Here is a 13445-nt window from a genome sequence, read left to right as displayed (position 1 = left end):
ATGATCTAAGTATAAAAATCTGGAGTCAGGGAGTAGAGTTTGTTGCCCAACAAATATTTCCAATGCGGCTGAGGCCACTCTAGCCAACGTGAACCCTCACTTACCCTAATTTACCTCCTGGCAAGGTGTTATCCCCACTTAAGATCGCTCCATGTAGGATATAACAACTTACTGTCCTCCCAAATACACCTGGATTATCTAAGTACGTTTAATTTAATATATTTGTAAGATACATGACATTTATACTCAAATCCCTGGCAGGATTGTATTAAATACTGCTCTCCTGCACTTAGTTCCACCAAAGGGAGTCGATTATACCAGGGTGTAACAACAAATTTACACAATCTCCTGGGTTTTAGCATCTCTACTCTGGAAGAACTACAGGGAGCGGTCATTATTATTAAACTGGTACGCTCTGCTTAACAGGGGAATCCCTTAAACTCACTAGTACTGGCAAATATTTCTATCAATCCCAGTCCAGAGAAAAAAGGTCTGTAACACATTATCTCATTGACGCATTGCAAGACTTAAGACAGGATCACCTAAATTCTACATGGCTATTAGCTGGCGCTTTTAATGCAGATCTGCTAAAGCTGAAGTATGATCATGAATGGCTGGAAGTGGAGAACAAATTATGGAACATTCTGCCCTTAATCTCTCCTTCCTCCACAAGATGTTTAAAACTTGTTACTGACCTGTCCACAAGCTTACACACAATGGGTTTGCACTCCCTGAATGGCACATCTCGAGAAAGGTTGGCAACACTTGATTAATTATTGTTCACGATTCAAGACTTTTACAGGATTTAGGACTTTGAAATCGACCACAAATTATTAAGTGATCATGCAATATTGTCATGTTCTTTGCATTTGATGTCTGTCCGCTGCCTTACATAAGTTAACTCAGCTGGGAGAGCAAGCAGGTTTAGAACCAATCAAACAAATGAGGTGGGACATTAATTTAGAATCTCCAACTACAAACATTCTTGAATCATTTTTATTGCCTACTGCAAATATGTCCTTTCCCAAAACTGAATCCTGGTCGGAGTTCACTAATGGTCTACTAAATTGTTTAATAAAACTGCAACCTCAGCAAGGTCTGCTCTGCAAACACGCTTTGTATATTGCTTAAAAGAGAGCTCAATAGATGTATAAGGGCTGAGTGCAAGGACCCAATGAACACGGCTCAGAGAGAAGAGATCAAATCAGTGTGCAAGAGCTAGACACCTTTATGAGAAAAGACAGCATGACTTGGACACATAATGGCCTGCAGTCTTCTCAGCAATAAAAACAAGGAACTCCAAGGATTTCTGGCTAATAGTATACAAGGCAACTGGGAACCAAAAACAAGAGTAATTGTTTAACAGCTCCATGGCAGACATGGCCGGCATACATCTATATGTTATATGTTGATCAATCTTCTGGCCAGGATGCTTCTCAGCAGTCACATTCTGATGGAATGTTCAGCCAGAGTAGGTGGTCATTCATTTCAAATTACTGATGAAATGGCCCGGATTTACTTTGTGTCAATTCATAGGGCAGGTGCCCCTGGTTCCAATGGCCTTCCTGCAAGCATCTTTTAGGGAGCAATTGACAAATGGTCTCTCTATTTAACTCTCCTGCTCAACAACTGCTTAAAGGACACTACGGTGCTGGAGATAAGGTTCCTTTTTAGTCCCAATAAACAAGAAGAGCGCACGGGGTAAGCCGGAAAAATGTAAGCTCATTGCCCTCCTGGATGTAGAGGGGAAATGTTATGCGAAAATCCTCCACAAGGAGCTGGAGGCTTGGATACAACTTAATAAAATAACCCCTTCACACAGACTGGATTTCAAATGGTGCAGGGCACCAATATTCATCTACTATATATGTAGATACTAAACAACAAGGCAACAAAAAGGGGGTTTGGCCAGCTTTACCGTGATTTTATAGATTTTGCTACAGTTTTCAACAAAGTAGCTATAAACTAGTTGTGGGCCAAATTAGATGCATTGGATATTTCACCTCGTTTACTGAATGCATTAGGAGCCTTCAAACTAATACATGTCAAGGTATGAATGTCCAACAAATGGGCATACTCAGATAAGATCTACACCAGCTGGGGCCTTAAGCAAGGATGCTTTTTGGCCCCTTTAAGTTTTAAATTTGTATTTTATGGACCTGAATGTTCACCTTGGTAGAGTGAATTGTTTTCAATTGAAATTCCAAGGTAAGAAGGTGCAACTTTTCCAATACGCTAACGAGACATTCCTTCTGGACCATACCACAATTGGTCTTCAAAGAGCATTGACATCCCTGGCCGAATATTGCAAGATAAACTAACTCGGTATTAATATATTGAAAACGAATATCTTAATTTTTGTAATATGAAAGCAAAATAGGAGCTTGGTTCATAAACTCACAGAAGATAGAAAGAATACCAAGCATTAAGTACTTAGGAGTTTGGATCAATGAACCTGGTCTTCCAACTCAGCACATTGAGGCTCTGGCAACAGCACATTCTCCAAACTCTTTCTGGCGCAGATTTGCCTGCAATCTGCAAAGTGATCAAAAGCAAACTGATGCCCAAATAAACATAGGGAGAATTTGTTTATTTAAACCATTTCACAAGTTGGCTTGACCATGCCCAATGTCAGTGTTAAAGGTACTTATTCAAGCTACCGACTGGTACTGTATAAGCACAGATTCGCCTAGAGTTTAATCTGGTCCGTCAAAACTATGTCCTATCCGCTAGTTTTCTATCCATGTGCTCCAAATTTGCAACAGCTGAACAGAGATCGAGAAAAAGTCACTTGTGGGACATAATGCAGGAACCTGAATCGGATATTCAGAAGCTTGTCCAGGAAGGCACTGATCGACTTCATGAAGTCTGCACTGCCCCCGAAAAGTCTTTAAAAGTTACTGATAAAGCAAGCAAGGCTTCTATCAGGTCTCGAGGACTTAGGTTTTATTAGTACCAAGAAGTATGCTGAATTGAAAACTGTTTTGTACCAACCAATCACTCTTCTAGCCTACTTATCACTTCATATAACCCTTAAAGTAAAGTCACAACTAATGCACTTGAGATTTGGATTAATACCACTCAAAGCATACAAGTATGGCTGCTCAGACGCATCTTGCAAGGGCTGTGGTTTTAATCAGGAATCACTTGCACATGTCTTATTATTATGCCCCTTTTTATATTTACTCAGATGTTATTATCTTTTTCCAATTTCAGACAATTCAGTAGCAAGTCCAGCAACTCAATTCAGCATTTCAGCTGGAAGTGAATGTTTGAAAGGTGACTCATGTTAATTGACCCACAAGATTATTTAAGTTAATCGCTATTGCTTTATCAATGCTGAATTTGTTTCGCCTTGAAAGTAAAATTTAAAATTGCAATGTCTGCCTCAGGAAGCATTGGCATGGCATGCTTTCCTTATTGAAGGTCTGATGATCCCTATGGTTAATTGGCATTGATACCGCTTGCATTTTAATTTTGGTATATGTAGGACGAGGGTCTTTCCTTTTTATTGGCTCTGATATGCACATTCACTTTTATTCGTACTTGTCTTAGCCTCCCTTGTTCTTCATCCGCTGCTAATATGAATTGGTGTTTTTATGTTAATCACTTGATAATATATGGCAAGGACTCCTCATATTGTTGTGTCTTTTAGATGTTTGCTATGATTTCAATCAATCATGCAATCAGAATAAACGTTGAAACTTTGAAATCCGGTGTCTGGACGTTAGTAGCATCAGTACCTTTCTCAGCTTATTCCCCTGATGGTCCTTGCTCTTAAGATTGTATTGATCTGAGGTATTAAGGGCAGATCAGTGTCAAAAACAATGATGGACATTTCTGATGAAACTTAGCCCTGCACCCATGGCAAAGTGAAAGGGAGGGTGTTACAAATCAGAGTATTAGTTGAAGGGGTTCACTGACACAACATTGATGTAATAAATATTGATGTAAAAATATCGAGTTAAAAATATGGACAACAAAAATTCGACTCCTATACTTAAACAGGTAAGTACAAACATATCGACTAAAAAATATAGATGTAAAAAATATACCTGTATAAAATATCTACTTTTATATAAATACACAATAAAATAATATATATTAAATATTAAATTAAATTTAAACAAAATAACATACATTTAATATACATTTTAATAAAATATAACAAATATACTTAATAAAAAAGATAAACACAAATATTTATACATATATATTTACTTTAAAACAATGAATACACTATTTTTTAATTTATGTTAAAAGTTAAAAATTATATAAAAAATAAAAATATATATCAATGATTTAAAATATAACAAAACAAAAATCTATAATAATTTAAAACATTAAACTATTAAAAAATATTTAAAGTTACATTTTCACAATACAGTCAGTGCAACAGTAGGGAAAGTGTTTGATAGCGGAGGGGTTAAAATATCTATTCCCACTCCAGTGAGTGCAACAGTAGGGTAATTGTTGGATAGTGGAGTAATTAAATTTACTATTCCAACTCCAATGAGTGCAACAATAGGGAAAGTGTTGGATAGCACTCCGGATCAGTCGAAGAGCCAGGTTTTGAGGCTTTTCCTGAACGTGTCCAGAGTGGGGGAGCGTCTGATGCTGAGTGGGAGCTCGTTCCAGGTCTTTCTGTGAGGTAGGAGAAGGCTCTTCCGCCTGCTCTGGTTCTGCGGATGCATGAGATCTCTGTCAGGGCGAGGTCAGCGGATGGGAGGTTCCTTTTGGGTACGTGGAAGGAGACTCTTCGTTGAGGTATTTGGGTCCGATGTTGTGGAGGGATTTGTAGGCGTTGGTGAGTAGCTTGAAAGTTACTCTCTGCTTGATGGGGAGCCAGTGGAGGTCTCATAGGTGCTGGGTCATGTGCTCGTTTCGTGTGGTTCCGAGTACGAGTCTGGCTGCGGTGTTCTGGATGGTCTAGAGCTTGTGTAGCAGAGTTTTGTTGATTTCGGCGTAGAGCACATTTCCGTAGTCCAATCTGCTGGTTATGAGGGCGTGGGTGATGGTCTTTCTGCAGTCGGGGGGGGGGGGGGGGGGGAATCCAGTTTTAGGTCTTGCGGAGGATGCGAGGGAGTTGAAGTGAAGCAGGTGCAGGCGACGGCGTTGATCTGGCGGGTCAAGGTGAAGGACCACGGTGACGGGCATGGTCTGTCAGGTGGGTGGGTTTCCGAGGGCAGGGGGGCACCAGGAGCTGTCCCAAGCAGAGGGGGAGTGTCCGAGGATGAGGACCTCTGTCTTCCCAGAGTTCAGTTTTAGGCAGCTGTCTCTCATCCAGGCTACCATGTCTTTCATTCCCTCTTAGAAGTGGAGTCTGGTGCCTTCGGGGTTCTTTGTGAGAGAGAGGATGAGCTGGGTGTCATCGGCGTAAGATACTATACTGAGCCCGTGCTGTCTGACGGTGGCGGCGACGGGGGCCATGTAGATGTTGAAGAGCGTGAGGCTGAGCAAGGATCCTTGAGGTACTCCACAGAGGATCTCGGTAGTTTCCTAGAGGAAGGGAGGGAGTCTGATCCTTTGGGTTCTGCCAGAGAGAAAAGAGCGGATCCAGTCAAGGTCTGTTCCCCGTATACTGGCGACGTGGAGTCTGGCCGCGAGGGTGAGGTGAAAGACCGACACCGGACAACAGGACCTCCTTCAAACTTGCCACCCGGAAACACCACCAGCTGATCCGCGCCGCCAAGAAAACAGCTTTCAAGGACCGGTTGGACAACAACGCACACAACTGCAAGGAACTCTTCAACATCGTGAAAGAGCTTTCCAACCCCAGCGCAGGAAACAACGACATCACCCCATTGCAAGACCTCTGCAACTCCCTCGCTTCATACTTCCACAACAAGATCGCCGACATACACAACAGCTTCAACAACCAACCAACGCACACCATGACCGAACAACCACCCCCCACCACCACCCTCCACGCCTGGACCCCGATCAGCACCGAAGACACCATCCGCACGATGAACTCCATCCACTCCGGATCACCGACCGACCCCTGCCCTCACCACGTCTTCAACAAGGCCGACGCTGTCATCGCACCCCACCTGCGAGACATCATCAACACATCCTTCGACACCGCCACCTTCCCCGAGAGCTGGAAGCACGCCGAACTCAGCGCTCTTCTCAAGAAACCCACAGCGGACCCCACCGAACTCAAGAATTACCGCCCCATCTCGCTCCTCCCGTTTCCAGCCAAAGTCATCGAGAAGACCGTCAACAAGCAGATGGCCACCTTCCTCGAGACGAACGGATCCCTCGACCCCTCACAGTCCGGCTTCCGAGCCAACCACAGCACCGAGACCGCCCTCATCGCCGCCACCGATGACATCCGAGCCCTGATGGACAATGGAGAAACAGCGGCCCTCATCCTCCTAGACCTCTCCGCGGCATTCGACACGGTCTGCCACCGCACCCTAGTACGGCGCCTCAGCAACATCGGCATCCAGGACAAGGCGCTGGAATGGATCATCTCCTTCCTCGACGGAAGAACACAGAGAGTCCGCCTACCACCGTACAAGTCAGAGGCCTCCGAAGTCATCTGCGGCGTCCCCCAAGGATCATCTCTGAGCCCCACCCTCTTCAACGTCTACATGAGCCCCCTCGCGGCCATCGTACGCAAACACAACCTCAGCATAATCTCCTACGCCGACGACACCCAGCTGATCCTCTCCCTGACCAACGACCCCGCCGCCGCCAGAGCCAACCTGCACGAAGGGATGAAAGAGGTAGCCGAGTGGATGACGACCAGCCGCCTGAAACTAAACTCGGACAAGACGGAGGTCCTCATCCTGGGCTCCTCACCCTCCGCCTGGGACGACTCCTGGTGGCCTCCCGCCCTGGGCACCGCACCCAAACCGACAGACCATGCACGAAACCTGGGCGTCATCCTGGACTCCTCCCTCTCCATGACCAGGCAAGTCAACAACGTCTCCTCGGCGTGCTTCAACATCCTTCGCATGCTACGGAAGATCTTCTGGTGGATCCCCACCGAGACCAGGAAGACCGTCACCCAGGCCCTCGTCACCAGCCGACTGGACTACGGCAACGCCCTCTACGCCGGTACCACCGCCAAGCTCCAGAAGAGACTCCAGCGGATCCAGAACGCCTCAGCCAGACTCATCCTCGACATCCCACGAACCAGTCACATCTCCGGACATCTGAAAGACCTTCACTGGCTCCCCGTCAACAAAAGAATCACCTTCCGCCTCCTCACCCACGCACACAAAGCCCTACACGACCAAGGCCCGAGCTACCTCAACAGCCGAGTCAACTTCTACGCTCCCAAACGCCACCTCCGATCAGCCAACCACGCCCTCGCCGCCGTCCCCCGCATCCGAAGAGCGACTACAGGAGGAAGGTCCTTCTCCTACCTGGCCGCCAAGACCTGGAACTCCCTCCCGACCGACCTGCGCCTGACCCAAGACCACCTCTCCTTCAGGAAGAAGCTGAAGACCTGGCTGTTCGAGCAGTAGCGGCACCCCCCCCCCCCCAGCGCCTTGAGACCCTACGGGTATGTAGCGCGCTTTATAAGTGTCTATGATTGATTAAGTGTCTATGATTGAAAGACGGTATCGAAGCTGAGGAGAGGTCCAGTAGGATGAGGGCCGCAGTGTGGCCCGGGTTGAGTAGCATACAAATATCATCGGTGCCAGCGAGGAGGGCGGTCTCGGTGATGTGGTAGCTGCGAAATCTGGACTGGAAGGAGTTGAGGATGGCGTTCTCTTCGATGAAGGTGTTCAGCTGGGCGTTGACGAATCTCTCTGTGACTTTGGCTGCGAAGGGAAGGAGAGAGATGGGCCGGTAGTTTTTCAGGTCCGTCGGGTCGGCCAAGGGTTTCTTGAGGAGGGACTTAACCTCTGCCCGCTTCCAGACATCGGGGAAGATGCGGGATTTGAGGGAGGGGTTGATGGTCCAGCCTAGTTCGGGAGCTATTAAAACTTACTTTTAAATTAAAAACTATTACTATTATTAACTAATTGTAAAGTAATTAAAATGTATTTAATACCCAACCTTAACCCCTTTAAAAGTAAAAACAACACACACAAAAATAAACAATTACCTAAAATAAATATCAAATAATTAACATTAATTAACAAATATATATGAATTAAACACAAATTACTTTCCATCCATTACCCCTATAAACACCATAACACACACCTAAAATTAATTACACAATTGACATAATACATTTTTTATTAATTTAATATCTGTTAACAAATAATTATTAATACAAAATAAATAACCTACTTAACCCCCTGTACCCCTATAAACCCCCCAAAAACACCTAAAATTACAAAATTACCATAATTAATTACCAATAAAATAATTATGAATTAACAACAAATTATTAATTAATAGTAAATTACTCTACACATTGAACACTATACCATCTCAATTAAACAAATATTAATAAATACAAAAATAATAAATTAATTTAATATAATTAAATCACTTCCCACCCTACTCCTCTATAAACCCACAACCCACTACGGAACAAAAAACGCAAAATTCAACAACAACAAAAAATAATAACTACTAAAAATTGAACAGATATATTGAAAATACAAACAATTCTTATTCAAAAAACATACATCACATACATTTAAAACATATACTAAAATACATAACATTAATTTAAAAAATCGATATTTTTAACAACTATATTTTTGCAAACGATATTAAACCCATCGATATTTTTAAAATCGATATTACTTACCTTAAGTCGATATTCTTGCTGTCGATATTTCTGTACCACAATATTTCTGACTCGATATTTGTGCAACTCGACATTTTTAGACTTGATATTCTGTCTGCACACAGATTGAAGGAACTACAAAGGAGTCAAAGTCCTGGCCTGTGTGAACTTTTGAAGTCAGTAGATAAACCTGCTCTTTACACAAAGCATTCGAACTTAAATTTGAGGCTATGTATAAATCATTCATGCATCAAACAGTAATAATGTGAAAATACAGCATAAGAATAATTCCAAATTAATTTAGGAAAGTCGTCGGTTACAGACCTGCAAGTAGGATGCGACCGAAGCCTGTTCGGTCGCAATCCTATACTTAACAATGGGAGAATGCATTCCGAACGGAATACATGTTCACATTGTTAACTGCAGAGGTGCAGCTCATCCCTGCACCCTGGTGCCTGCCACAGGGTGCAGGGATCAACGGGGGGGCACCCCTAGGCCACCATTCGACAGCCTCACACCCATGGGGCCCCCAAAGACAGTTTCCCACTGCCTTTTTGTGTCAGAAAGACCGGCACAAAAAGGCAGTGGGAAACTGCCATCATACTCCCTCGGCCGGTAAGAGGCGGCCGGGGGAGTACTGAAGGGTTTCTGGATGGCAGACGAGCCCGTCGTAAGCCATACGGAAAACTGAGTCGGATTCCTTTCCGACCAAGCCCATCGGCATGGCTCGGTCGGAAAGGAATCCGAACGGCACGTTCTGATGCGGGCAAGAAGGCTTCGACCGATGGTTGGAGCCCTTCCTGCCTGCATCAGAATCGGGCCCTAAGTATATGAAGTCAGGTTAGTAAGATGTGGTTCAAGGGCTGAAGGGCTTTGGATTCTCTCCTAAATAATAAAAAAAATCTAAATTATAAAGATATGCATCCTGAAAACAGACTCAAACTAGTTTAAATTAGTCAAGAAAATGCCCTTAATTGAATCTGCCACATTATGAGAATGAAATCACTTCCCAAAATTTAGGAGAAAACAGCCCCTGAATGAAATTGTCAAGCTCAGCACAATGTTTTCCTAATATGAAGCACCCACTTCGAAACATGTATATATGTAGGAGCAGGTATCTGTAGAGCATGGTCCTAGCCAGAGAGCAACGAAAAGGACAGGAACTCGAAGCGATGATTCTAGATCATCTCCGGCTCTCCTATGCAGCCTACTAATAGAGGAACGAACCAAGAATGCCCATTCTCTCCTATGACCACAGACACTGTAATCCCCCACTTACTCTGTCCACTCCTTGCAGAAGCTGTTCTCTGCATCAGAGTATTCGCCGTCTGAACATGCCTGGCAGTAATAACTGTAGTGTATGGAGCCTGTAAAAGGAAAGAACAAAGCGGGAGAGATTTAACCATGCATCATCGATTTCAAACAGAAAACACATCAAGCTTAGTCTCACACTAATAGGTGGGATGCCTGGCAATTCCTATTTTTATGACTAATCACTCTTTCGACCTTCTCAGCCTTTTGTAACTTATGCTGTAACAAATACTTTTGCAAAACCATTGAGTTCAGCTCTCACATTGCTGTAAGGAGGGACTTTCTACTTTGATAAGTAGCGACCTCCTTCTATGATATGCCTGGCCAGAGAAGAAGGAGGGAACCCACACCTGATAAAAAGCGAATCACTAGAGTCCCCTCAGGACTATGCAATTGGTGATGAGATCCACTTTTGTTTCTTGAGTATATTACATACTTTTGTATGGTGAGAAGAAAGAGGATGAAGAGACGCATGTTGGTCATTGGATTTGTATTGCACACTCATAATCACATTGAATTGAAAGTGCTATTTTGGAACATAACCCTGATTATTTGAAATAAAAGCTTGGGATTTTAAACTACTTTAATTGGTTCTCTTTTTACTATGAACTTGTATGTATGAATTGGAAACGCAGGAAAGAAGAACGAGACACAAGTCTTCTTCAAGAAGCTTTACTCTACAGTTACATGAAAAAGGACTCGGGATGGTACCACATTAAGGGCCAGATGTATGACCCTTTCATTTAGCGCCTCGCAATTTGCGACACATTGCGAGTCGCAAATTGCGAGGCACTAAATGAAGTGTACAACAGTGTGTTTACACTGTTTTGCGATTCCCAATGGGGTCGCTAATTGCGAGGCTCATTAATATTAATGAGCCTCTCACAATTTGCGAGCCCATTGTGAATACCAGCCCTCCCAGGGATGGTGGCCTGCTGGACTCAGCAGACCACCATGTCTGGCACTGCTTTTTAATGAAGCAGCTTTTTTTTTTTTTAAATGCAGCCCGTTTTCCTTAAAGAAAAACAGGATGCATTTAAAAAAAAAAAAAAAAGGAAACATTTTCGTTTCATTTTTTAAGGACAGGCAGTGGTCCCTGGGACCACTGCCTGCCCTTAAAAAAATATTTTGCATGCATTTGCAAAGGAGAAGGGGTTACCACCTACTTGAAGTGGGTGGTAATTGCGAGTGTTTTGTGACCGCAATTGCGGTCGCAAAACATTGGTACATTGTTTTGAGACTCGCTAAGTGGAAGGGAATGCCCCTTCCAAATAGCGAGTCGCAAAACCTAAATAGCGAGTCACAAAATAATTGCGACTCGCTAAATAGGCTTTGTACATGGCTCAATATGTTTTTGGGTTCGCAAACCCGTTTGTGCTTGCAAAAACGGGTCGTACATCTGTCCCCTAAGAACTATGATGTTCACTGCTCCGTTCCTAGGTCAACTCAACATCATCCAATAGACAAGAGTAAAAAACTACCTGAAAACTCAAGAAAATGATATCATACATACCAGGATTTAAATGTGGTAGGCATTAGGCTGTCCCCAATCGTTGTTTAGACAAAATATTGAGTCCAGAATATCTTGTAAACGAAATATAATGTCAAGAATATCGAGGACAAGAATATTGTGAAGATAAGTTTTTATGGTTATGCAAAGTTTTACTATACTTAACTCCACACACACATATATATATGTATATATATCTATATACATATATATATATATTGGAAAGTGATATTCCGTGTCAAATACGTCTCACGGCTATCATTGAAGGGCACAGAAAGGCAGCACTTGAATCGGCGAGCTAACGACAGGTATGTACCTTTGCAGAAAGTCTTTTTATTTTTTCAGTTTCTTTTTCATTGTTTTCGTAGAAGTGCAAAGTGCAATATAGTGCAAATGGAGACAAAAAATGACCTACGCGTTTCAGCCAGAGGCCTTCGTCCGGGTCAAGGTGTGTTATGTGAAAGGTGATTATAAAGAGGTTGGTTAGACCGTCCCCCTGTTGCAAAAAATTCCAGGTACTGTTTGGCTGTTTAACGGAACATTACACTTTTTTAGGCTTTTTTTCTTTCTCTTTTTTCTTTTTCACTTGCCAGTTTTATGCGCCAATGTTTTCACTCAGCTCTGTGTACACAAAGGATTTACTTACACAAAAGGTGTTGAATGGGAGGAAGCCTCTCTTAGACCATCTTTTAAAGAAGTATTAAATGTGGTAAAATGTGGTAAAGTACCCATTGAAACTTTTTTTCGAGGTAAGGTTGATCACATGTCACAGTGGCAAAGTTGAACCGATTTAAAACAACAATATTCTCATATAGAATATTCGAAATTTCATAAAATTCATAATATCATAATATCTTTGAGTCATCTTCATCTGATTAATTCATCAAGCATTATTTAAAAATGCAAATTTTGTCCATACATAAAGTGTGAAATACTTTAAAGTGCATGGTGTGATAGATGTAAACATTTCCACAATTGCTAAAGTGTAAAAAATGCATCTTAGTGTAGGTGACGTACCCAAGTCATCATATGATTATACAGCTTTTTCTCTTTTCATTCACGTACTTCACTTAGGATATGAATAAAGTGCAAAATGCCATAAAGTGCGAAATGCAGTAAATTGTAATGTATAAACCCAATTATTGAATGTAAACATTTCCACAGTTGTTAAGGTGTCCATGTGCATCATGAACTTGATGAAGTACCCAAAGTCATCATTTGACTATACAACCCTTTCTCTTTCCATTGGCGCACGTCACATGAATTAAACTTAAAGTGCAGAATGCAATAAAGTGCTAAATGCGATAAATAACAATATATGCCAGGTTATAAAAGGGATGTCTACACATATCTAAAGTCTAGTGAAGTACCATACATGCAGCAGATTATACTCAAAAAATGAATATGGCCAAATGTTCTCAAATAGTGATGATGAGGATTCAATGTAGTCACATGTTCTTATATATAATATTCATTTATCAACCTAAGGGGGGCCTCTGAGTTACTTCCTCATCTATGTTAAAGTGCAAGTGCCAGCCATAAAATCTAGTTAGTCCCAATCCACAATAAAAAAACATTGTAATGACACATGTCAGAAACAGTTCTCTTCATTATGACACTTTATAAGAAGGTGTATAGTTCTTCGTCGGCATTGAGTCCCTATGGAATTTCTGTTCCCATCATGATTATCCACTTTGACTCTGCCTTCCTTAGCACCAGATCCCAATCACCTCCTCTGACGTTCAAGGGGATATGTTCAATGCCATAGAATAATAGGCCTTCAAAATTGCCTTCATGCTCTTTCCACACATGTTTTGCAATGGCGTACGTAAAATCTTTATTCTTAATTGTCCTGAGATGTTGGAGAATATGATGTACTGTTTTCCACATTCACATTTTAGGGCACAGACGACATGT

At 42.5% G+C, this 13445-nt stretch overlaps 1 protein-coding gene across 1 annotated transcript in view; it reads right to left on the bottom strand.

The window, feature by feature from the left end:
* Positions 1 to 13445, bottom strand: part of LOC146868287 (tumor necrosis factor receptor superfamily member 18-like) — a 173513-nt gene that overhangs the window by 72118 nt on the left and 87950 nt on the right. Inside the window, exon 3 of the mRNA XM_085609633.1 lies at positions 9987 to 10074. Coding sequence (XP_085465759.1) covers positions 9987 to 10074 — 88 coding nt within the window. The remainder of the gene's footprint in view (positions 1 to 9986; positions 10075 to 13445) is intronic.

Source organism: Triturus cristatus, chromosome 1_2 (assembly GCF_964204655.1).
Source record: "Triturus cristatus chromosome 1_2, aTriCri1.1, whole genome shotgun sequence".
NCBI lineage: Eukaryota > Metazoa > Chordata > Amphibia > Caudata > Salamandridae > Triturus > Triturus cristatus.
The sequence above is the reverse complement of the archived record's forward strand: the minus strand, read 5'-3'. Positions and strand labels throughout refer to the sequence as shown.